The sequence below is a fragment of the Betta splendens genome, chromosome 21 (assembly GCF_900634795.4).
Source record: "Betta splendens chromosome 21, fBetSpl5.4, whole genome shotgun sequence".
NCBI lineage: Eukaryota > Metazoa > Chordata > Actinopteri > Anabantiformes > Osphronemidae > Betta > Betta splendens.
Genome location: NC_040899.1, coordinates 2,882,928 through 2,908,631, shown reverse-complemented (window position 1 = coordinate 2,908,631; position 25,704 = coordinate 2,882,928). Strand labels below are relative to the sequence as shown.

The 25,704-nt window shown below is 51.3% G+C and overlaps 1 protein-coding gene across 1 annotated transcript in view; it reads right to left on the bottom strand.

The window, feature by feature from the left end:
• LOC114847042 (contactin-associated protein-like 5) overlaps window positions 1–25,704 on the bottom strand; it is a 57,046-nt gene that overhangs the window by 16,804 nt on the left and 14,538 nt on the right. Inside the window, exons 4-15 of the mRNA XM_029136329.3 lie at window positions 21,320–21,467; window positions 19,186–19,389; window positions 18,703–18,887; window positions 17,146–17,289; window positions 14,806–15,073; window positions 11,565–11,708; window positions 11,338–11,497; window positions 8,842–8,948; window positions 7,756–7,875; window positions 3,376–3,576; window positions 979–1,135; window positions 368–495 (exon numbers count right to left, since the gene is read on the bottom strand). Coding sequence (XP_028992162.1) covers window positions 368–495; window positions 979–1,135; window positions 3,376–3,576; window positions 7,756–7,875; window positions 8,842–8,948; window positions 11,338–11,497; window positions 11,565–11,708; window positions 14,806–15,073; window positions 17,146–17,289; window positions 18,703–18,887; window positions 19,186–19,389; window positions 21,320–21,467 — 1,966 coding nt within the window. The remainder of the gene's footprint in view (window positions 1–367; window positions 496–978; window positions 1,136–3,375; window positions 3,577–7,755; window positions 7,876–8,841; window positions 8,949–11,337; window positions 11,498–11,564; window positions 11,709–14,805; window positions 15,074–17,145; window positions 17,290–18,702; window positions 18,888–19,185; window positions 19,390–21,319; window positions 21,468–25,704) is intronic.

The following is a 25,704-nucleotide window of genomic DNA, read 5'->3' as shown; positions in this document are numbered from 1 at the left end:
CAGCACTGCCCTGTGTGCACAGCTCACTGTGGGACATGAAGCAGTAAATATCTACAATCTCTTTCATGTTCCAGTGCTGCTGTCCAGCTCCCCCCCCTCCCTCCAACCCAGGCTGCCTTCATTCTGGCACCACTGCTCTGCTGCACAGCATCATTTGGTGAAGACAGGCCCGTGGGTAGGTCCAGAAGGTAATGGCGCATCCAGACAGTGTCTGACTTAGAGCAGAACAGACGAGGTTTAACTCTCTATCCGACGATAAACACAAAGGAACACGGTATAAAGACATCGTCTGAACACGGTTCGTCTCTGATCAGCACTAATCCTCCATCTGCAGCACTGTAGCTTCAACACTGAGGTGATCACCTACTGTCTCCATAACAACGCAGAGGCCCGATGTGGTAGACTGCCTGCGAGCCCGTCCTGTTGGTGTCTCCAATCACTATCTGGCTCACTGGTAGGTGGTCTTTGTACGAGAGGATCCCCGTGTCATTAGCCCTGTGGAAAACAAAGAGAAAGAAACAAATAAATAGTAACACGGGGCCCGTAGGGCCGCTTGCCTTTGTGGGGGTCCAGATAAAGGCTCTCATTCTTCTACATTAGCACAGAACTCTGAGTAAACACATTAAAAAGGGAGCAATCTATCACAATGCAGACAACTGCCTGTGGAAATATGCAAACGGAGCCGAATCCAGAGCAGGTTTAGAGTGGATTAGAGCCAGAATGTAAAGACATTCACAGCAGCGAACACAGCACGGAAAAACACAGGCTGCATTTAGCTGCTTATAGCAAATATCAGGCTCTTCAGAAAACATTTTAAAATTCATATGAGCCGTAATGAATCATTTTGGGGTCGAATAACAACAGAGATATGAGATTTTGGATCTGTGATGAAAACTACAAGCCTTTAGTGGTTCTGTTGTTACAGAACACATTTATCTGGCAGAGCAGATAAGACATAAAAGCCCATTCGCTGTGTACCATGCGTCGGTATCAGCGTCGCAGTTGCAGAAGTAGTTCAGGTCGATGCAGTTCTCCTCCAGGCTGCAGGAGCACTGCTGGACCCCGGGCAGGAAGCCGCCCCAGTAGCTGCGCTTCTCCCCCTCGCGGTCCAGCCACCAGGACAGAGGACTGCCATCTGCAGGCACACAGCAGACAGCGGGTCAGCGCCGCAGCCCCACGGCGCCGCCTCTTCTAGGTCAAGGTCGCAGGTTACGCTGCGCGCATTTCATTATGTCTGCTTCACTGACTCCGTCCAAAAATGGAAGAAATTATGGAAGTGAAGAGAAAAAAACAGATAAACCCAGAAATCCACAAATTCGGACGTCGTCCTCTGTCGGAGGCTTTTACCGAATTTGAGATAAGAGCAAATAAAAATGGGGAAAATAAAGAAGCAAAGGCTTAATGTTCTATAATAAGCATATTTTGGTCATGAATCAACTGTGAAGTCGTGGAAAGCAGGAAAGAAAGACAAAAACAAATCAGCTGCACTTGTTTTTGTCTTCTCTCCAGCTCCAAGATAATTACTCCCCCTAAAATAAAATGAATAAATGTAATGAAGGGACGGAAAGTCGGGAGCACAACTCGTTACCTCTGCTGTGAGGTTAAGTGGCCCAGCTTCAATCATCCGTCACACGGCGTGACCCTGCATCGGAGATGAGGCCAGCGAGTCGGGGGAAAACCCATTAAGGTACATGTCACAATACATAATCGCGTGTCAGCTGCTGCGGCGCGTTCATCCTGCTCTCGCGTTACAGCTGCATCAAGCTGCGACGTATGGACACACATCACACAGATGTTCATCAGATCAGCCGACCGGAAAATCCTCCAAACATCAGATGGAGCCCACACTAAAAAAGCTCATTTTAAAAAGCTGGAGAAGGAAATAAGGAGGGACAGGAAGGAGCCACTTAAACGACCATACATGGATTTGACCCTCTCTCACTGCAGCAGCACCCTGTTCTAAACACCATTCACGCTGAGCAGGTTCACAAATTAGAAAAGACAACAATCGATGCGTCTCAACGTGGAGGTCGCTCTCGCTCGCTGCCTTAAATCGTCTGCATATTGACAGGACGCATTCACAGTGAAAGGCAAACGCGTCCTCCTCCTGCAGACGACACCTCTGACACAGACCTACAAATGTTTCCCTTCTCGTCTGCGGCAGCTACTAGTTGCATCAACCAGCAGCGTCACTCCTCATCGCCGTCTGCAGCAACCGCCTTTAAAAATAGTAGCGCAGCCCCCGACCGTCTTGTGCCGTGCGCTGCCACAGCCGCAGCAGCAAGGTGAATAAAGATGAATGTGTTGCAGGTTTTAATGAAGGCTTTCTAAATGCCAAGCCGCCTCACGCTGCCTGGAAGGGCTGACACGCAGGCTTCACGCAGACACAAATACCTAAACAAATAAAAATAGGAAAATAACAAGCGAGGCTGGAAGAAAAGGACGCGGAGAAACGGCTGCAGTCAATCTGCAGGTTTGATTCATACTGGACAACAAAGACAGAAATAATAAGGCCGATAAGAGCCCAGTGCAGCGATTAGCAGGACATTAGGCATCGGTGTGATGTCACGCGGCTGCGACGCCTTCCTGAGCGGCTCCTTCCAGCGTCTATGAACCCGTGAGGCGTCGAGCAGCTGCGATCGCAGCATAAATTAGCATGAAACGTGCACATTTGTCCAGCATTTACTCCGGATACGCTGCCTGTCTACGCCTGTTGTCAGAAGGGTTGCAGTCCCAGAACCAGCAGATTCCATCCTCTCCCACCGCATGCGTGGCTTCTCCAACAACAAAGGTGAGCGTGATGAAATCCAGCGCCTGTGTTCATACAGCTATAAAGTAGCTTGTTTTCTGTCTCTCTTTGAAGTCTGGAGTGATAATGAACTTGTTTGTTTGCACACCCATGGAACCGAGGGAACGGCAGAATCTGGGACTTCATGAATGTTTCATGATTTAAGAGCAAATGTTTGGATGTTTGGGACACGGCAGGAGCCGGAGCATTGAGATGTATGTGCACAGAAAGATTGGAGAGCGCCTTCCCAGTTATTACCAAAATACAGGGGGGGGGGCAGCCCCATGCGGCAAAGCACAAACAGCCCCGCTTTCAATTCACAGGGTAACAACAATCACTCCCCTGATGCTACACCCAGGACGCGCGTGTGGAAAAACACCTCGGCCTCGTCTGGGCCGGTCGGACCGCCGCCGAAAAGCAGAGCGTCTGAACAAGTGTTGCCTCAAGGCAGCGCTTCAGCATCTTCAATGCTTAGCAAGAAAAAGCCCCCGTGCCATTTTTCATGCGCGCATGAAAACACAACGGTGAATGCAGCTCATTAATTCCGCGGCTCAGCACCGGCCTGACATTCAGGGAACGGTAATTACCTTTTGTATTGAAGAGACGCGACTTCCTGCAGGTGTAAACCACTTCCTGTTGGCACTGCTCCGACCCCGACACGATGGCTCGCAGCTGCTCCACCGAGGTGCTGTAGTTCAGCGTCATGATGTGAGGTTTCTGTGTAGACGAGCTCTGGACCGAGACGGGAGCTGAGCTGTTGTGGCTCAGTAGCGTCCACACCTTCTCCTCTGGAGGGAAGGAAGGAAGGAAGGAAGGAAGGAAGGAATATAAGAAGGAAGGGAGGAAGGAAGGAATATAAGAAGGAAGGAAGGAGGGAAGGAAGGAAGGAAGGAAGGGAGGAATATAGGATGAAGGAAGGAAGGAAGGAAGGAAGGAAGGAAGGAGGGAAGGAATATAGGATGAAGGAAGGAAGGAAGGAAGGAAGGATGGAAGGAAGGAAGACAGAAGGAAAGAAGGAAGGAAGGAAGGAAGGAAGGAAGGAAGGAAGGAAGGAAGGAAGGAAGGAAGGAAGGAAGATAAGACAGAAGGAAGACAAGACAGAAGGAAGGAAGGAAGCAAGAAAGGAAGCGAGAAAGGAAGCAAGGAAGGAAGGAATATAAGAAGGAAGACACGACAGAAGGAAGGAGTGAAGAAGGGAAGGAAGGAAGATAAGAAGGAAGGAAGGAAGGAAGACAGAAGGAAGGAAGGAAGGAAGGAAGGAAGGAAGGAAGGAAGGAAGGAAAGAAGGAAGGAGGGAAGGAATATAAGAAGGAAGGACGGAAGGAAGGAAGGAAGGAAGGAAGGAAGGAAGGAAGGAAGGAAGAAAGGAAGGAATAAAAGAAGGAAGACAAGACAGAAGGAAGGAAGAAGGGAAGGAAGGAAGCAAGGAAGGAAGATAAAAAAGAGGGAAGGAAAGAAGGAAGGGAGGTAAGAAGATAAAAAGGAAGAAAGAGAGACAAAAAGAGAGAAATTTAATAAGCTGCAGAATCACCTTATGAAATTCACAACGGCTTCAGATTGTGTTTCAGATTCGGTTTTGAATGGACCCGTTCTTCAGTAATTGCATCTCAGATGAGGTTCCACGAGCTCCTCACACCTGGACTGAAGCGGCTGGTCTTGTTCTTGGTGCTCGAGTCTGTGCTGCCGTCGTCAGGGGCGTTCAGGCTCCACTCAAGTGTTAAAAGTGCTAAAAGGTGAATCGTGGGCTCAGACTCAGATCCACTTCAGACCGATGGAGCTCAGTCTCAAGTATGAACGCAGTGTCTTCAGTTCTGCATGTTCTCTAGAGGCAGATCGAGTGCCTTTCACCTGACGCATGGAGTGGAACTGAGGCGTCGTCGCTCCCACAGGTTCCGTGGTTCACGTCTGGGAGTCGACTCAACGAGGTCCTTGTTTGGACGAACCCGTCACTCAATGCAGCCTGATGAGTGTTTGGATGCTGACGGATGAGTTTGGACCTGAACCGTCTGTACGTGTTCTGCTCTGAGGCCGAGCTTCACGCTCAGCGGAGGCTCCGCGCCTCCACTCAGCCTGGATTTCATGGGATGTGATACAATCAATGTGATGCAATCAATTGTGGACACGGCTCAGGGATGATTAAAGCAAACAGGACGCGCCTCAGCATCGCTGGTGAAAGGGGCGTTCAGGAAACATCACAGCCCCGTAAAAAACAGCGTCTGGGCTTTGAGAGGCTGTGGAGGAGCCTGGACCCAGAGGCGTGATGGCAACACCGCCCCAGAACAACGTCCTTCAACGGACCGCCCCAGAACCACCACCTCCTTCAACGGACCGCCCCAGAACCACCACCTCCTTTAACGGACCGCCCCAGAACCACCACCTCCTTTAACGCACCGCCCCAGAACCACCACCTCCTTTAACGGACCGCCCCAGAACCACCACCTCCTTTAACGCACCGCCCCAGAACAACATCCTTCAACGGACCGCCCCAGAACCACCACCTCCTTCAACGGACCGCCCCAGAACCACCACCTCCTTTAACGGACCGCCCCAGAACCACCACCTCCTTTAACGGACCGCCCCAGAACCACCACCTCCTTTAACGCACTGCCCCAGAACCACCACGTCCTTTAACGGACCGCCCCAGAACAACGTCCTTCAACGCACCGCCCCAGAACCACCACCTCCTTCAATGGACCGCCCCAGAACCACCACCTCCTTCAATGGACCGCCCCAGAACCACCACCTCCTTTAACGCACCGCCCCAGAACCACCACCTCCTTTAACGCACCGCCCCAGAACCACCCCCTCCTTCAACGGACCGCCCCAGAACCACCACCTCCTTTAACGGACCGCCCCAGAACAACGTCCTTCAACGCACCGCCCCAGAACCACCACCTCCTTCAACGGACCGCCCCAGAACCACCACGTCCTTCAACGGACCGCCCCAGAACCACCACCTCCTTCAACGGACCGCCCCAGAACCACCACCTCCTTTAACGGACCGCCCCAGAACCACCACGTCTTTCAACGGACCGCCCCAGAACCACCACCTCCTTCAACGGACCGCCCCAGAACCACCACGTCCTTCAACGGACCGCCCCAGAACCACCACCTCCTTTAACGCACCGCCCCAGAACCACCACGTCCTTCAACGGACCGCCCCAGAACCACCACCTCCTTCAACGCACCGCCCCAGAACCACCCCCAGCCAACGTGACAGAACCGTGTGTTAGTAGATGCTCTGCCATTATTCCTGTAGATTCAAACTAACGGCTGTGTTGTAACGACGTCACGCCGACGCTCAGGAGCAACAGAACACGTCTGGACCTGGGTTCTGGTTCCTCGCGCTGCTGCGCCGGCTCCGACCCATTTGTGAGTCATATTTACTACCCAGCTCTGGCGCGTTCAGCCAAGTCCATTAGTCAGTCACTGAGGCGTTGTGTGTTCTTGGCTGAACCGTCACTGTTGCTTCTGGCATTTCACAAATCTTTGCAGTTTTGCATCACTGCAAACCTAATAATTGCATTTGTTTCCAGGCAACAATTTGAACAGCGACACTCACGCGTCCTGAAAGCGGAACATCCTGAAATACAAGCGCGCCGTTCCACTGAGTTCCCACTGAGCACACAGCCATTCTGCTAATAGTCGACATTTGTTGCGCGGTGAATTTGCATGTGCGAGCGTTTCAGGTGAATTTCCATCCACAAACGTGGAGTCAAGAGTTGGCGATAGCATCAGATAAAGGATCCGTCCTCCTCCATCCTCGCTCGCTCTGATTGCGTGGATTCCGTGTTTACTCTGCCTTAGAATAAATCCCTCTCCACTTTGTGATTATTCAGGTTGTAGGGCTTAGAGTTATTTACATTTCTAATAGATTCCTTAATTGAGGTCGAGTCGGCTGCTGCCGAGCCGTCGGTGTGTGTGCGGCGAGGACTGAGAACACAAAATACCAGCGCCAGACAGCTCGGCTCAGTAATGGCATCAGCGCCACATTAACCTTGCAAAGGACAAAGTAGCTGAGAAAGTTGTGACAGCTACGTGATGAATGCTGTCTCCACGGTGTCAAAACTCAGCCGCTCCGTTTCGTCTGAACCCACGAGGCCGCGGCGCAGCGCGTGTCAAGTGTCAGATCTCCTGCGACGGTGCAGCGGCAGGTGTGAAGGGGTGAGACGAATTTGAGCTGAAGGGGTGAGGCTGAAGGGGTGAGACGCCGTGAGCTGAAGGGGTGAGGCTGAAGGGGCGAGGCGCCGTGAGCCGCTAACAGCTGGCTCCAGATCAGCCTAATAAGTCCGAATGCTCCGCCTCCGTGAATAAACATGGGCCGAGGTCGCTGGTCACCCGTCAGCCAGCGTCACCACATGAACACATGAATTCCCAACGAGACCAGTGCGTTTTCTGGTGATTATCAGTTAGATGCTAAATATTAGTTCTAAATGTCAGGAGATGCGATAAATTACGGCCATGAAATTCACCGAGCTGATTAATGTTCCCAGGGGATAAAACCCTTCTGACTGTAATGACCTGATGCGCTAATGAAGATGGCCGCCTCCGGAGGTAAGGGGGGTGAGGGGGGGGGGCGTTTGACCGGAGCGCGGGAAGTCGCCATCTTGTCCTGACACGTTTCCTCACGTGACGCTCGTGTTTCAGCTTCATGCAGCAAAATTAAAAGTTGCAACCACCAAACAGATTTGAGCCCTGTTTAAGAGTGTTTAGGAGCCGAATCGATGCAGCGCGTAACCACACGGACATCTGCAAAAGATATTGACACAGATGAACTCTCAGGAAGTGCCCTGAGTGGCTGTAATGATTTCCTACTGGATGGTGAAGTGTCAGATAGCTGCTGTTGTGTGGATCAATGCAGAGTGATCTCTAAGTGAGTGCACTCTTTACTCTGAACTTTCTGCTGCTCCTCAGAGAAACCCAGAAAACTGTAAAGGTGACAACGAGTGGACTTAAAGCGCTCTCACCTGTCATGTTGCAGTAAACCTGTGTGGGTCCCAGCGGACCGCTCCCATCTGGATCAATGGAGTAGAAGCCCGAGGAGCTGCCGAGCAGCTTGTAGGCCTCACAGGACGACTCGTAAATGGCTGCAGGAGAGAGCGAGGACACAAATCAGTGATTCCTCCGAGACGCGGCCCACAATGAGTCACATGACTTCAAATTACAGCGCTTCATTTAGAGGCAGAGAGCCTCCACCGCTGTTTGGATCCCTGTGAGTCGCGTTCAGTGAGGCACCGCTCCACTGTTTGCAGTTCCGCACACGAACACTGATTTGGCTCATTCTCAGCGTATGTTTGATTTAATAAAGTCTGACGACCACAGCGCGCGTCAATAAAAACCAGCGCTGCCCCCGTTCGGCAGCGTGGAGCTAACGAGTGGTCGAGTCCCGAGTGTGAACCATAAGGATCAGAACAGACGTGCACCCTTCTCCTCTGAGCTTCAGGCACTCGGTGCTTCCTTTAAAATAAGTTCCTGTGCAGTAAAATGAGCATGAATCCATTGGCGGCGTCATAGAAACTAATGCTCTTTGTGCCACGCTCTGATTTTACTCCGCGTTCACACACTCATCACGTCTGAGCTGAAGATGGAAAAGTTTATTTCCTGCTTTTCTCCCTGTTCACAAAGTTGATGACTGCTGCGCTGAAATGAAAAAAGGCCTATTTTTAATTCAGCGGATGCTCTTTTCTGTCCTGTTCCCCCTGATGTGCACCGAGAGCCGCCTCCCTCTGCATACAAACAACTAATCTGTATTCGCGGGGACAGGCGTCGCTCACGTGGTTCCCACATCAGACCACGGATCCGGATATCAAGGCGGTGATGCAGGATGTCGAGAAATGACAGCCGTACGGGAAGACTGCACGCGGAGTCGGTCTAAAGTCAGTCTAACGCTATTTAAAGAGGCGGCAAAGACAGGCTGAGATGTGAAAGGCAGAGGCGCAGCAGTAATTGTGAGGGCATGTCAGGTTGAAGCAGGACAAGTTGTTGCTCTGCCCCAGGTGAGATGTGGCACAGCTCCGTGAAGCTGTTGGATGAGAGCGAGAGGAGCGGCTCACAGTTGTGACAGGTGGCGCCGGAGTAGCCGGTCCCCGAGCAGTCGCACGAGAAGGAGCCCCAGGTCTGAGAGCAGCGGCCCCGGTGCTCGCACAGGCTGGGAAGACACCTGCAGGCGGGAGAGAGGCGAGGTCAGAGGTCAGAGGTCAGAGAGCAGTCAATACAGGCTGGGAAGACACCTGCAGGCGGGAGAAAGGCGAGGTCAGAGGTCAGAGGTCAACACAGGCTGGGAAGACACCTGCAGGCGGGAGAGAGGCGAGGTCAGAGGTCAGGGGTCAGAGGCAGTCAACACAGGCTCACGGGTACTCATCAAAATAAATCTGATCAAAAAGCACAAACAAAGCCATTAAGAGCTGCACAAATGAGGGCGTTTCTTGACGCAGCGCCGGCAGATCAAAGGCGTTTGATGAGGTATCAGTGGAGACGCTTCCTTTGTTAGTGTTTACAAAGCTGATCTTTTATTTATCAGGTGAGCGGGACCCGCTCGCGCTCCCCTTTCTTCTCCCGTTTGCCGTTTGAACAGCGGCTCTGGAACTCACCCAAATCACTAATTTGCTGTTTATTCATGTTTTGTGAAGCTGCATTTTGAGAAGTCGCTGGCGCTGAAGCATCGCGGCGTTTCTCTAAAAATAAACGCATTACTGTCACCTTCAGACTAGAATAGCTGTTAATGGGATTTTACCACAATGAGCGCTTCATAGGGCATTTTCAACCGCACTCTTCTGATTAATAGTCCCTTCCTCAAGCCTCCTTCAGTTTCACATAATTGCCAGGCTTTCAAGCATGCATCTATAATTTCATACACTTTCATCTCTCACCTATTAACTGCAGCGGAGTGGGCCAGCCACAACACGGCTAAGGTTGCAGCCATTGCTTTAATTACCATCAAGCTATTTTCTGTTGTTGTGTTGGTGAGCACCCTTACGGGTCATGAAATTACAGTAGCGCCAACATCTAAGTGCACGTTAATCATAAATTGAGCCACAAAGTTTAATTAGAAACCAAAAAAGGGAATTAACTGTGAGAAAACTCCATTTTCTCACACTCTGAGATGATTAATGCGAACCAGTGGGTGAAAGTCAATGTCGGAGCTATATCCAGCAAATCACGCATGACACATCCTCAGGAAGCGTGTGGAGAGTGTTTTTATCAGCAGCTCTGCACGCGCTGCTTAGTAGAAGCGCAGGCTGAACAATGGATCAGGAGCTGGACTCTGAAAAGCCGTCTTTGGGTTCGTGGCTTCCTGTTTTCAGGGACACAGCGTGTTCTGGTTCCGCCTCACTCGCCTCATCAACCTTCCTCTGGAGCCGGGAGGCGCTGCCGTGTGATTCCACCACGCTTCCCGGCAGCTCCCTCCGTTTGTTCCTGGGATAATGATGGTGTCAGCCTGTTGTGTGCTGTGCTGTGCACCCCCCCCCCATCCCCCAGCACCTGCAGAGCACCTGGGATCCGTTGGCTCCGTCCCCTGAGCGGGCGCTCGGCTCCGCGGCCTGTGTGGCGCCGGGTGGAGTATAATCATGGTGTTTTATTCTGTTAAGGGACTCCTCGCCAGGAAGCTGCTGCTTTTTCTGTTGACAGTGAGGTCAGAGTCTTTCTTCTTCTTCTTTAGTTGTTTTTGTGGGCATCCCAGCGCTTCTAGCTCTGCTAATAAACACATTGGCTGAGCCGACGGCTCTCAGCAGTCCACACTGGTTTTATGCTGCGTACAAGGTCACGGTGACCTTTGACCTCCAGCCACGAGGAAGAAGCTCCAGAGCCACAAATCAGATGGAACAAAGCGCGCTGACAGGACGTCTATGCTTTTAACCAGTTTACCAGTATGGCAGAATTTCTCCCACATCAAAATAACAGGAGACCGAGAAGCGCGTGCAGCAGGACTCGGCGTCTCACTCCATCACTCTGTCATTTCCCACAGTGCATCCCTTCGCCCACTGCCTCCGCAGCCTGGCTGTTTGCATATCATCCGACAGCGAACAATCTGGACTAGAAAGCAGATAGTTTGAAATGTGACAGAGCAGAGACGCTCCTCGGGGCAAATACAAAGCAGCGCTGGCAGTTTGCATCCTTGTGTCTTTCCGCTAAACGCTCCCAGCCTCATGCAAACATTTAGCGAGCTCGCAGGTCTGCAGACTCCGTGCACCGGGCCCGCAGCTGTGCAGGGTAATGAGGAATAGCACGTCACACAGGACAGTGGGGAGCAGCTTGTTAGCATAGTCCTCTGCCAGCGAAGGTGTTACAGAGTTTCTGTTGCAATTTAATTGGATGATCCTGTCAGCATGTTTGTCTCTATAGGACAAGATGTCAGTGACTTTCAGGCGGCTCTGCAGACAACACGGTGCCAGCCGCAAATTAACAATGCGGACATGAAGAACTCTGCTGCCAACTTGAATAATGTAAAGATTTTGTGTCGGCGCCGCTCTGACTGTAGAATGTCAAGGTTTTTACCACACCTGTCTTTTAATTAGATTAGAGTAAATAAGGAAGTCAAGCTGTTTTACCTGTCTCTGATGTTGCAGGTGTCAAACTGAACTTCATTATAATTCCCCAGGAAGCGCTGCTGCACGTGACCCAGGTCTATGGGGTGGCCGTTGATGGCGATGAGGCGCACGCAGCCCTGGAAGCTGGGCGTCCGGCGCTGGCAGTCGGCGCCGGCGCAGCCTGGACGGACAGGGAGCAGCGGCGTCAGGAGGCCTGCGGTTAGTGAGTGAATGAAGAGCAGACTCACCTCCCAGGTAGAAGCTGCCTCTGGACTCCAGCTGCTCCCACAGCTCCACGGTGGACGGCGGCTCGCTGTCCACGCTCAGGGCCACCTGCAGGTTCCGCGTGTCCAGGCTCAGCGAGTGCCACAGCCCGTCGTTGACTCTGTGGCCTGAGGAGAACAGCATCACGTGGGATGGAGTCACAGCAGCAGCGGCGTTTGTCTGCGGGAGGTTGCACCCGCCGCCGCTGATTATTCATTTCACCTCCTGTTTCTGCTTAATTAGAGATTTATTTTCTGATACACTATTAGATTTGAAGCAGCTGCCAGCGCTGGTGTCGAATCCTCTAATTTCCTCTCTGCTCAGTTGTTTTCACATCTCTGACACAGGAGACACTGAGTTTCCAGTCTCCTCCAGCTCCAACTCTCCCTCCTCCGCTCTGTCACTTGTCAATAAAATTCTTGCTGCATATTTTACCTTCTAGATAAAAATAATGTGCAACAGCTGCAATATTACAAGAACTGTTACACATGAATCCTGGAAATAATCTTTTTCACCAGCAACTGTTGTGTTGGGACGTTTCGAGCAGTTGGACCCGCTTCCAAACCTTCCTGCCGCTCATTAAGCAGATCTCTTCCCTCGCTCTTCTATCAATAATTGGGTTTTTTCATCTAAACTTAATTCATTTTCTTTAAAACTGCTGACCACCTGAATCAACATCGCACTGGAAATATTGCTTCAAAATCAGCCCAAGCCAGCGAGGCGAGAGCCACACTGACCTACAAAACATTCCCTTTAAATTAACAGCGACAGCTCCTCTTCAGAGCAGCAGCTTTCAAGAGGACATCACCACAATGTCATCTGTGAATGGAAATTACGGGCTCGCACCTCTGCTTTCCCCGCGCTGGTCCCAGACTAAATTAGCATCCAGATTGAGCTGTGCAGCCGCTCGGGAGCTCGGGGGACCAGATGGTCATGCACAGTGCACCTTGGGAGTTATTTTAGAAATCAGATCTGTCCAAGCTCTCGGGGAAACTTGAAAATTTCACCGAGTCCACTGATGCCTGTCGCTTACAGCAGAACCCTTTATCCTCGAAGACCATGAGCGCCAGGGGCGTTTTTCTCCTTCAGCCCATTGACTGTTTCATGGAGTACACAGTGTTGCCGTGAGGGACTGCTGGTAAGCATCAGGGGGAGTTTCCCTACGTCCTCTCTGCTCATGTATATGTATACGGCCTCTGCTGGCTAAGCTCAGTGTCAAAGTGCTATCTAGGGCATGAATCTGAAGGGATCTGCATGACTGAGGCTCATCTGTTAAAAAAAGCACAACCTTTTCTCTCCGACTGCGCCTCTAAAACAAACTGCTGCCTGCAGGAAATAAACAGTTTCATGTGTCAGTTCCATGTCAGTGCTGCAGTGAGCTGCAGCGTCAGCTGCCTCCAGACCTTGACAGCCCTGAGTGGCAGCGCAGTGACGTGAATGGAGCTAAACTTTATTTTGGAAGCCGTTGCACATTGTGCACATTGTCCCGATCTGACAGCAAGACAAATATATTTGTTAGAGTGGTAATTAAGTCTATGCTGCTAAGCAGAGGAGGACGCAGATCACTGTGGCTGCTCTGTTCATGCAGCACTCATTTCTCCTGCAGTCAGACTGGAAATGAACCTTCCACCGGTCTGCAGCTCAGTTAAATGATGGCGCAGAGATACCCCCCGGTGCCTGAGAGGTTGTGATGTGCTGGAGCCTCGTGAGGCCAGTGTGGAGAAGGGCAGGAGGCTCTGGAAGCTATTAACTTCCCTTACCTTTAATTAAAATTCTCAGTTTGACAATTTCTTCCTTCTTTTCCGAGCAGTGACACTCAGGCACATGCGATTGGCCCATCTGTGCGGCAATTTAAAGTTACATATGACTGCGACGACAAAAGTGTCACAGGAGCGATCACGCGGCGCCGTCAACAGGTACGTTTCCACCTCAAGCCACCCGGCGCCGCGGGTCCGCGTTCCGGAGGAAGCCGATCTTTGAGCACCACAGGAAAAATAAAGATTTAGCAGCAGTGAGTCCAGTTTTCTCTGCTGGCATCTCAGTGTTTGGTTATGATTTAGCACATCCATCAGAGGAGATTTCCAGCTGCTCCCAGTATCATAAACCCCTCTCACACTGGACATGAACAGTATTATTTTCACAACCCTGGAGTAATTAAGGAATTTACCCCCCAAGTCTGTGTTTGATTCAGCACATCCGGAGAAGGGTTTTACAGACATTAACGGACGAGATCCCAGGGATTATCTGTCAGTATATTTAAAATGTTAATGCCCTCCATGCTGAGTAGCTACATTAGCCTCCTCAATTTGTAACCGAGATGCTATCTGTGCAATTGCTCAATAATATATAAGCTGTGACCTCCAAATCCAATATAAATCACCTCATATATTATAAACTCTAATTACTAACACTCAGTTTATAAAAAGTAATGTCACAGAATAAAAAAATAAACATTTACACTTGCTCATCCTGCTGTGTCACTGTTGTCGCTGCCTCCATCTTTATTACCCTGTGGCTGAAAGTCCGGTTTCACCAAACAATCACACTTATCGGTGTCAGATCTGCAGTGCGACTGCGCCTTGACATTTTTCTCGGGTAATTTCAAGAAAATACACTTTTTTCTTGAATTTATTGGGGATAAAGGTGATAAAGCCGATGTGATTTTGGATCAGCGTGACACCAGAGGGTCATTTCCTGCATCGCCGCGGTAACGGAGCGTGTGGACGGGGACGTATGAGGTCAGCGTGGGGATGAGGGTGCATGTGAGCGCTGGGCAAAACACCGTCTCCAAGGGCAACGCTGAGGTCAGAGATGAATCTGAGCCGCGCCGCTTTCCTTCCTCCAAGACTTTTAAATAATGCAGAAAATGAAAGCGCGGGTGGCTTAAAGGTGTCCTGTGCAGTTTACTTGTAGTTTTATGGACGTCATCAAATTGTTGTGTGGGTCCCAGAGGCTGATGCAATGTGTGCGATGCGTCACCGTCCTCATGAAACGCTTCCAAATTTAAATCCAGCTCAGTCTCGAGCTCCTTCTCTACATTTTTCTGCCAGAACCAAACTCAAGCCACACACGTAGAGACAATCACAGCACTGATCCACACGGAACCTTCTGCCCAGTCTGCTCATACCATTCACACATCATGCAAACACACTAATTACACTGGAGCTCGTCCTGAAACGCTGTCACCGTTCAACATTCGCATGCGTGTGCGTGTTGTGAACTCACCAGCAGAGACCTCTGATTTGCGCCGCCCCGAGCTGAGCAGGGTCAAGTGTAACCGACTGTTGCTGATCTGCAGCTCCAGGCTCTGGGGCTCTGGGTTCAGCTGCACGGAGAGCAGCAGCCCGTCCGCGTTCCACGTCCGGAACTGGAAGCGAGCGAAGAAGCCCCCGGTGGCAGACGCCGGCGGCGGGAGCGACAGGAAGCTGCTGCTGGAGCTCAGGAAGGTGCACGCCACCAGCTGGGGCTGCGAGCAGGAGAAGGTCACGTTGCCCTGCAGCAGTCAAAGCAAGGACGCACAGTTACACAGTGACGGGGATGTGAGGGAGACTGGCCTCATGCGCCACTGATTGCAATTTGTCTGCAGATAAATGTCATGTGTGGAAGTGGAAGAGAAGAGAACAGATGGTTAAAGCAGGATGAGTGAAGCCCAAATCCCCCAGCAAATAATTAAAGCGAACCTTTAACCAGCTAAACTTATTGTTTTCTACATTCATTATCTTCAGGAATGTGTTGCATTTAGATGAAAATATAAAATCCATCCATGATGATACAGCTGCTACGTTTTAATAATGTCAGTCGAAGTTCGAGGAAGATAAAAACTAATAAAATGCTTCCAAGCTTCTCCGTGAAATTAAGACCCCACACGTCTCAAAGCAGCGCAGACGCCACAGTAGGAACGCTCCACGCAGACGAATCCATGAAAACAATGCTAACATACCCTGTGTGTGTGTGTGTACGTTTGTGACTGCGTGTGTGTGAGTGTGCGTGAGCGTGTGTGTGTGAGCGTGTATCTGCGTGTGTGTGTGAGTGTGTGTCAGTGTGTGTGAGCGTGTGTGTGAGCGTGTATCTGCGTGTGTGTGTGAGTGTGCGTGTCAGTGTGTGTGTGTGTGAGCGTGTGCGTAGGTGTGTCTGTGTGTGTCTCTGTGTGTCTCTGTGTGTCTGTGTGTGCGTGTGTGTGTGCGTGCGTCTGCATGTGCGTAGACGACCGACCGCTGGCGTGGGCTCAGGTCAGAGTCTTATCAGACGCAGCGCCTGCAGGGCAGCACGGAGCAATCACAGCCCCTCAGCTCTCCATGTGATTCCTCCATCAACCTCTGGAAGATTGTCCCATTGAAATTCCATTACAACTCCCATCACTGCGCTCCCTCTCCTGTGTTGTCAGTGGAGGGCCTTTAATGCGGCGGCTGCAGATGAGACGTGGCCCGTGTCCGCTCGGACCGCGGCTCTGATTCCTACGAGCGTGACTCCTTCACACCCTTCGGATTTATCGACAGCAGTTAGGCTCCAGCTGGACGCAGCGATTGTTTTCTCTCGATTACTGACCAGAACACATCAAACGTGGTCGAATCTCATCACCATCAACAGAGAGAACAAAAAGGAGATAAAGTTAAGGTCTCATCTCACGCTGAGGTGGTCTGTGATCGTGGTGTGTGAGCTGTGTTTAATTGCAGCAGGGACCACGGAGGGACTACAGAGCAGTCCACATCCAGACCTGGTGGCAAATAAAGGGACGCCCGTGTCCTGGAAGGCGTCCAGGAGGCGGCTGCTTCAGGCACGGAGGAGCAGCTGATCTGCCTCTCTGTCCTAATGAAGGAAACTCATTTGTCATTGAGCAGCGCTCATTAGTGGCGCTGGAGTTAATCTAGGACCTGCAGCCTGGACGCAGCCTGGAGCTGTTTGTACACGCGCGTGTTGAGCCTTAGCCTGAAGAGAGACGACCTCTTAACTCGGTGGAACAAAAATCCTGGGCGTCTGTCAGAGAGGTGACATTTGTACGGGCGCACATTCAGCCCACGTTCACTTCATGCCAGACAGCTGTCACATGTTAATCTGAGGTTGTCATTCTCAGCACAGTCTGCACATACTTCCTCTATACATTAGAGCCATAGAATAACCCTGAAACCCAATATGTGATTACCAAATTAAGCTAAGTTCCAGCTTCCCTTCTCTGCTCTCACTCGCCCACATTCTCTCGCTCGCCCACACATGTGCGCTTTATGTTTCACTCCCTCTCTCTTTAAATATCATTATATGAATTTCCATCCCTAATGGAGATGCTCTTCACTGTAAGATGGCTTTTAAAGGGCATAGTGCTTTCTCACGTTTCTGGGATGTTGAACGCAGTAAATGTGTTCTTGGAACAGAAGGGGAAAAATTCCAGGAAGTCATTTGGATAAATTCAACTTTGAACCAGAAGATAAGCTGAAACGTTTGCTGACTCCGTGCACAGACGCCATCAGTGTCGACGATGGGTTGATTTTAGCTTCACATGGATGTAATGAAATACGCATGGGTGTAATGAAAACGCAGGTGTGTAACAGCTGCTGCAGGTCTCAAACGCACCACGCTGTGGATCTGCGGCTTGCGCCGCTTTGCCAGGTCGATGATATTGATCCCGTTGTAGTAGAGGTTCTCCATGCAGCCGTGGAAGTTCTTCCTCAGGAAGGTGCCAGGCTTGCCAGGCAGTGGGATGCCTCCGAAACTCAGCTGTGATGAAAGCGAAACAGAGGCGGCGGTCGATTATCGCAGAATCACAAACTGAGCCACGAGCTGAACAAAAATGTATATTCATGTGTTATTTTCATTGGAAATTTGCATGCGGCACACGCACACACAAGCATACATGCACGCACACACACACACACACACGCATCAATATTCTCCCAGTTACTGCTGAGCAGCTGAGCCAGTGATTCAGCAAATACTCCCACTCACTGGCTCCACATGCGCTGAACTGGGATCTGTGGATGCAAATGTGGTCGTTCTGAGCTGCTTCTACGCTTTGATAAAACAAAGTCAAATCTTATTGCTCCTCCGGGGTTTTGGGCACCTTTGCTTTTATCACCAACATGTGACCTTGTTCACAATCCATTGTGTGGAAGAACTTGGCTGCGCCGGGCCTCACCTCAGAACCCCCCCTCCTCCATCTGGGCAGCTGAGAGCCAGGCCTTATCACCCGGCTCCAGCGCCAGGACCCACTAATGCTCCCGTGGCTGAATGGGAGCGAAATCTCTGCAGCCGCGTTCCAAAATCTGGCGCAAAGCTTTCCCAGAAGAGGGGAAGCTGTAGCAGCGGCAGATTAATGTCCGCGCTTCTAGAATGACGTGATTCTATTGTGGGGAGTGGACGGCGGTCCAGGACTCAGCGTGTGTGCTGCGCTTCAACACTGGCCGCAACTCAAACTGCATTTTTGGAGGTGACACAAAGCACATTAACCGTCACAGCAGATGCCGGGTTCATGTCCACAGAACCGGCGCAGAGCGAGGTCGGACCCGAGAACCAAAACACGGATGAACACATGAATGTGCGTCTACAGAACCAGAGAAAGGAAACAGAAGGAGCAGGTGCTGCATTTAGTCACATCTGCATTGTATTATACATTTATAATTCACTTTCTGTTACTGGAGAGGAGGAAGCCTAGTTCTCGTATCTATGGCAACCAGGGCCAGGAACCAGAACCGGGCCTGTGATGCTGAACCCAGTGGTCAGAGCAGGTTCCCCTGCAGCGCTGTGGCTCCGGTGGAGCACACGCCGCTTTCAGGAACTTTCTGCAGGATCAAACTTTAAGGCCGTGGAGGCAGAAATGCTTATGAAGGAGCTTTGCCTCCGCTGGCGCAGCCACGGAGGCGTGATCTCCACAGACACGAGCCGCTTGAAAGCCGTCGTAAACTTCTCAGGCCTAACAATTCATCAGGCGTTAATATTTAATAATTAAAATGAATAATTCATTCTAATTGAATTCACACGGCCGTTAGGCCGTATTCTTATCAATATAAACATAAATAAGTAAAAGCCATAATGCACATTGGTTCATTATAGTGACGGGACTGAGGCCGCTCACACAGCGGCTCCGTCTCCCTCACCTCCACGTTATGTAATTGAATCAGCGCGGGGACTCACCTCATAGTCCACCTCCAGCGAGAGTCCCTCCCCTTTGGTCTGGAACGGCTGTGTGTGGGAGTCGACGGTGAGGTTCACCTGCCTGTTGAAGCGCTCGATGTGAACCGAGTGCCAGTGCTGGTCGTCCAGGAGGCTGCCCACGGTGACGGCCACGCGGCGGCTGCTGAACCGCGGCCTGCTGTCGTCTGCGGGAACAGAAACGGCGGCTGAGCTCAGGTGTGAGGTCTCACCCGCCCCCTCACAGGCTGCAGCGCACGCAGGTGAGCGTGGGCCGCGCTCACCTGCGTCCACACTTTCATTACAGGCTTAGGCAAATTGATGCCAATCAGGTGTTTTTTGTGAGCTTCTTTTTACTCTTACATCCCATTTTTCGCATTGAACCTGAACGCCCCACCACGAAGGCGTCGCTGCCGCCGCACGCTCAAAGTAAACAGTGGTCAAATGAAAGATTCAGGAGAGCGGCTGCCAAGCAGCAGGGGTCACCTAGGTTGAGGTAGAGGTCCAGCCTCCCCCGGTGCAGCTCCAGGGTGATGTAGTCGCCGCGCTGGCCCTCTCCGTGCAGCAGAACGCCCTCGGCCTGCTGGCTCTTGAACCGCAGAGAGATCACATCCTTCACCGTGGACATGGACTTCTGGTTGAACCGATACAGCAGCGAGCTCCTGCCGTCGAAGTCTGCCACGTAGGACTCTGGAAGCAGATCACAGGCGCTCTGGAAGTTTGGGCTTCCCGCTGTCCCCCTCTAATTACTGCAGCATCGCTGTCTGCTTTAGTGCACCTCCAATTTGGTGGGCTTCGTTTTCAATGAGCCGGCTTCACCTGAAGCTAAGGTTTGTTAACTCCACACAGTTAAAGCAGATTTAACGCCTCGGTCTTAAATCCCTGTTCAGACTGGTGGCAAATAGTAATAAACCCTAAATTTACCTGTATTAATGAGCCTGAATTATTTTCTCCTATTTTATACATTATTGCTTATTTCTCACTCTGTGCTGACTGTTCATCATGGTCTGTAGACTAATGCGTTGCCATACAGTCCATTAATGCTCGGTGTCGCGACACCTCTGCCTGAAGCTGCTACAGCCGCTGTTAACGCGCTGTTGTTTCTGCTGCTCCTTTGCAGCAGAGCAGGTTGTAACAGCGGCAACGATAAACGTAGTGAAAATTCAAACGTGACAAATGCCTCTTCTTATGAGCGAGATCATGTGAAGGCGGACCCACTGAGGCTGAGTGATGCTAATGCACTTGGATAATCAGTCTAATGGCGCCTTCCAGTAGACGCACGCGTTCAGGCAGAGTGTGTTCCGGCTCCACACAAGTACTGCCTCGTCAGGCTGTGAAAGCACAGGTGGAGGTACCGGCCACAGCGGCTGCATTGGATTCAGCTGAGCCCGCTCCGGGGACGCGTCACGGAACCGGGCCACCCTTTATTATTCATACCTGTGCGCCTTCACAGGTTCGCGATGGGACGGGACGCGCCGTTACACGCTGTCTGGACGTGACACGCTGCGGCGCCGCGTCGTCATGGCAGCAGCGGAGCCGCAGCCCGTTAATCAGCCGTCTGAACGGAGCCGACGGGACCCAGGCTTCTCTGCTGACCCGCCCTGGCTCTGCAGAACTCGGCCCAGCGGTACCGGCCCACCACCGTGGGGGGTCTGGGTCACCTTCATACGATTCAAACGCAGCCGAGCATCTTCAGCTCCATCACTTAAACTGTGCCTGATGCAAATAAGTATTTAGAGATGGTTTCATCCACTCGGAGACCAGGAGCTAAAAATATATAGAGCGGTGTAGGAGTGAAGGAGGGCGCATTAGTTTTACACCTGCTTATCCAAGGTTTTTAACGACTGCGTGGTGGTTGGACATCATAAAACCGCTCACTGTGGGATTTTCTAACGGCGTTTCACGGCACAGTAACTCAGCGCCTCATCTAGTTAGTGCAGCTCGGCATCGCGTGGGAGACGTGAGGAGGTGAGCCCTCGTTACAAGCGCTTTTATGGAGGCGCGCGGGTTCATTGTGTGAGGATGAGGCTCATCCTCAGGTCACGTGTCTCCTCAGGTCTGACGGATGCCGATGACCTAGATATAAACTAGGTGCAATTATATTATCAGGCTGCTGACGAGGCCTCGTGTGTCAGGTTTTCTCTCCTATGATTAATTAAACTGTTGGTTCAGTACAGATTAGACTTTACAGTAATAGTACAGTAATGAGTAACGTTGTTACCATTAACTGAGGTGTTTTTGAAGCTGAGCTGCTTCCATGAGGAAAACGCTGCCTGTGACTCTGATGTGGGCTGTTAGCATGGCCCTGCTGCTGCTCGGCCTCCATCTGACTGCCAACACGGTGGCCTTTCACATCCAGAGCCAGCGTCGGTGTCGCCACATGTTTCTCTTAAGCTGCCATTTAATTACTGGACATTAGGGCGCGCGGCTCTGCTCTGGTGTGACGAGGGATAAGTGTGCACACGCGTTTCACACCCTGGCTGTCGGCTTTGGAGGCGCTTCCATGCAGAGTGTTAGTGTTACAACTGTCTCCACCAGGATGTAGAAATGGACAAATCCTTTTAGCGCGGCTTGATGTGCCTTTCAGAGCCTGGCATTAACTGCAGGGTGTGTTACTCACTGTAGGAGCAGCCGTACACCTCCACTCTGAGGCCCATCCACCCGCTGGGGTTCCAGTCCAGAGGGACGAAGCGCAGGACGCGCGTCCTCACCGGGTGAGACAGCTTGTTCTGGACCACAGCCTCCGAGTTCACGTTCCCGACAAACCTCTGCGGGCACAAACGGACAAAGGAGGGAGAAATGAAACGCAGCGAGTGACCCGCGCTCATGGAGAAGCACAACGACCTCATTTCAAATGTGAATAGTAATAGTTTCGCAAGGGAGCAGAAAAGTCTGTTTTTAGCTGAATAGTTGAAATAGAAGCAGAATAAAAATCTAAATCTTGAAAAACACAGACTGTACCAAAGTGCTGACAAGGCTAAGCCAAGGGCAACGTCTTCCTCCTACCCTTGAACATACTATTTGATGTAAAGTGATAAGAATCATCGCGTGGTGTAGAAATACGAGAATATCCGTTCAAACAGGTCCAAGAGACGGAGGAAAAATGACCACGGAGGAGCCCAGAGGCGCTGAGGGCTCGCGTGTTGTGTTTCCTCCCTGCAGAGCTAAAAACCAAAGGGGGGGAGGGGGCTCTTTGTACATTTGTGTGATGGCTTCTTTTTCTTTTCCACCTCTTCTCAACTTTCACAGACAACGCCAGGGGACACAAACAGAGAAACAGAGTGAGGATGAGGGATGGGCGCAGAAAGAGAGACAAACAGCTTCTGCTCTCAAATGACTGATCACCAGCTCCTTCATAACCCAGGCCGAGCAGGTTACGTATCGGATCGATACCGACCCGGACCATAAAGAAGAAGCCGGGACGGATCATTGACAGCCGAGCTTCAGGCCTTTGTGAGCAGCGTGACGCTGTCAGACAGCGCCAATAACTCAGCTGTCCCTCCGTGTCAACGGGAGCAGAGCAGCAGCGCAGGCGCAGACGCAGACGCAGACAGAGGCGCAGACGCAGACAGAGGTGCAGACGCAGACGCTGTCAGACAGCGCCAATAACTCAGCTGTCCCTCCGTGTCAACAGGAGCAGAGCAGCAGCGCAGGCGCAGACGCAGACGCAGACAGAGGCGCAGGCGCAGACAGAGGTGCAGACGCAGACGCTGTCAGACAGCGCCAATAACTCAGCTGTCCCTCCGTGTCAACGGGAGCAGAGCAGCAGCGCAGGCGCAGACGCAGACAGAGGCGCAGACGCAGACGCTGTCAGACAGCGCCAATAACTCAGCTGTCCCTCCGTGGCAACGGGAGCAGAGCAGCAGCGCAGGCGCAGACGCAGACAGAGGCGCAGGCGCAGACGCTGTCAGACAGCGCCAATAACTCAGCTGTCCCTCCGTGTCAACAGGAGCAGAGCAGCAGCGCAGGCGCAGACGCAGACAGAGGCGCAGACGCAGACGCTGTCAGACAGCGCCAATAACTCAGCTGTCCCTCCGTGTCAACGGGAGCAGAGCAGCAGCGCAGGCGCAGACGCAGACAGAGGCGCAGGCGCAGACGCTGTCAGACAGCGCCAATAACTCAGCAGTCCCTCCATGTCAACGGGAGCACCTGCGTCTGCGCATCTACGCAGGCGCAAACAAAGACACAAACAGTCGCAGCTTGTGCTGCTTAAAACTAAGCACAGGCTTGTACTTGGTTTCAACGCGCACACGTGTTTCAAAAGGCGCTGGGAGCAAATGAAAAAACACAAACATGCATTTTCATAACATTTGATTTTAGAGTGAGGAACCCAAATGCAGCCATTAGTGTTTGATTTGGATGAAAACATGCTGCTGTGTTGTCACGCTGGGCTCCTGCCATGACCTTCTTATTCCAAGGCTTTGTGCAAGACACACGCAGCAGCAGATTATTTGATTTGTTCTGCATTCACAAGCTGCAATTTAAAGCCTGAGAAAATCCGCAAATCTTTCAGACGTTCTTTACAACTTAGCGTTATGAAATATTCATGATCAGATATGCAACAATCGGAATCAGAGTGCTGGAAAAAACGCATCCTTAGGAATTATTTATTAGTCAAAAACAGCCCAAGAACGACTGAGCGGTTGTGGCATCGTAAATAGACGAGCGCCGCTGTCATCAGATCCTGAGTCACGTTGCTAAAATCTGTCCACACATGAAAAGAGAAAGCGACAACGGTAAATACCTTCAACTGGAAGAAATATATTCACATGAAACAGGAAAATGAAAGGAATAATCTGATGTCAGCGTGCGTTCTCTTTACATCATCCTCTTGTTTTTTATTATTCTAATTATTAAACTCATCTTTCCACTTGTGTCCCAGATGAACGTCTGGAAACTCTAATGAAGTCATTCTAATAATTCATTAGCCAACGACAGGCGCGCGTCAGTGTGAGTCATTAGCATTCAGAAGCCTCGTCGTTACAGGAAACACCACCGAGGCACTTTGAGCCGTGACGCGGGTGCTTTGGAAAAACGCACACGGAACCTCCGGCGCTCCTGCTGGGAGACGAGGCAGCGCCGAGGCCTGAGGGAGGCCGGCGTTCCCAGAGCTCGGCCCGACGAGCGGGTGGGTCCGCGTCTGCGTGGGCTGCAACCCCACGGTGACTTCATTATTTGTATTTATGTGTGTGTCACCGTGGAGCGGGCTCCCTCCCGTTCATTAGGCCTCGCCGCTTCCTCTCCAGTGATGAGCTCCCTGGTGTCATTGTTGCTTTATGCTGCACAGCACGGGCACTAAAGTTTATTTTAATCAATTCACCGGGGGACGAGTCCTGCTGCCGGCGCTGACGTCGCTACAGTATGTGCAGGAGGTCGCCGGCCAGTTAAACAGCCTGAGGACAAGCGGAGGGAAGACGAGGCTGCGAGTGCGTGACCTTGGTGACGAGTGAGCGGTGGAGCGGTGTGTGAGAAGAAGAAATCCTTTATTGGTCATTATCACAGCATGTAACAACAACATTTGCATTTAACCCGTCCCCATCGGGAGCGAAGTGTCTTTCTTACTTACACACTTGGTGCTACAGTACGATGGGAGTTTGAACCTGGGACCTTCCGCCCCTAAAGCAACGCTCTGCCACTGAGACACCAAACCGTGTGTGTGTGTGTGAGAGCAGTGTGTGGTGTGTGAGCAGTGTGTGTGTGTGTGTGTGCGCGAGCAGTGTGTGTGAGAGCAGTGTGTGTGAGCGGTGTGTGGTGTGTGTGAGCGTGTGTGAGTAGTGTGTGGTGTGTGTGAGCAGTGTGTGAGCGGTGTGTGTGTGTGTGTGTGTGTGTGTGAGCGGTGCGTGTGAGCAGTGTGTGAGCAGTGTGTGAGCGGTGTGTGCGCGTTGGAGCGCTTGACGCTCGCTGCCGTCCACTGGCTGGTTCCGTAAATAAACTAACGCTCCTCACGCGTCCAGACGACGCTGCGTCACGTACGCGTCCGGGGGGCTGTTCTGCAGGTGCCCTGTGTGTTCAGTGACATCAGCGCCGGGGGCTCAGACCTGCTACTGCTCATTTTCCTCCTGCCGCAGTGAAAGAGGCTATTTTTGTTATTGTGTTGACGCGAGCAAAGAAATGGAAAATATTGTTGGGACGACTGCAGCCAGAAATTACAATGTGCTGCGTGTGGTTCATATGATGCACAACGGAGGGAGAATTAACGTGTGTTTTTATTCCCTTTGAACCATTGTCTCTGGCGCTGACGCCCACTGTGAGCTCCTCTAGTTTAGTGTCATCTCCATGAAGCCGTTGTGTATTTTCGTACCTGTCTAACTCTACCTCAGCTTGGACGCATCCACTGGATGACATTTGCGATGCTAAAGCTAATGAGCGAAGGAGAAGTGCTGGACTCAGTTTGCACCTGGACCTCTGGGAACCGGTCCAACAGCTGAGGAGGCCTTTTAACGGCCCCGGGACTGTATGGAAACCACTTAAAGAGCAGGCAAAGCACCATGGCCTTGATTTGACCAGTAGCTACTGTCCACTTCATCTTTACCACAGTGCATCTGAGCAAACACTTCCACAAAAACACATACGCAGCAGAGCTTCAGCAACATATGAAAAGTCAAGCATCCACCACTAAATCAGCAGAATTCACCCCCTGGGGACCACGAATGCCCACGCTGAGACACACCTCGTGTCAGTGTAACACACAGCTAGTGCTGCTACAAACACCTTAAGTGAGCCGGCGTGTTTTCCACCTCCACGTTTACGGGTCCTCTGAGATCCGCCTGTATAACATTAGAAGGGAATCAACATATAAGTCCAATCTGAAGCGTTAGTGTTATTGTGCTATTAAAAGAAACGCTACTGGGAGCAGAAAATTAGTCTTTAGCACTCACACAAACACATTTTAATCCTCGTTAGATCCTCATCTACCTGAATAGCTACGTGCAAGAAAATTAATGTTTAAACTTCCCCCTTAAGGAGGCAATTTTGTTTCACACATTTATTCAGTGCTGCATTAAA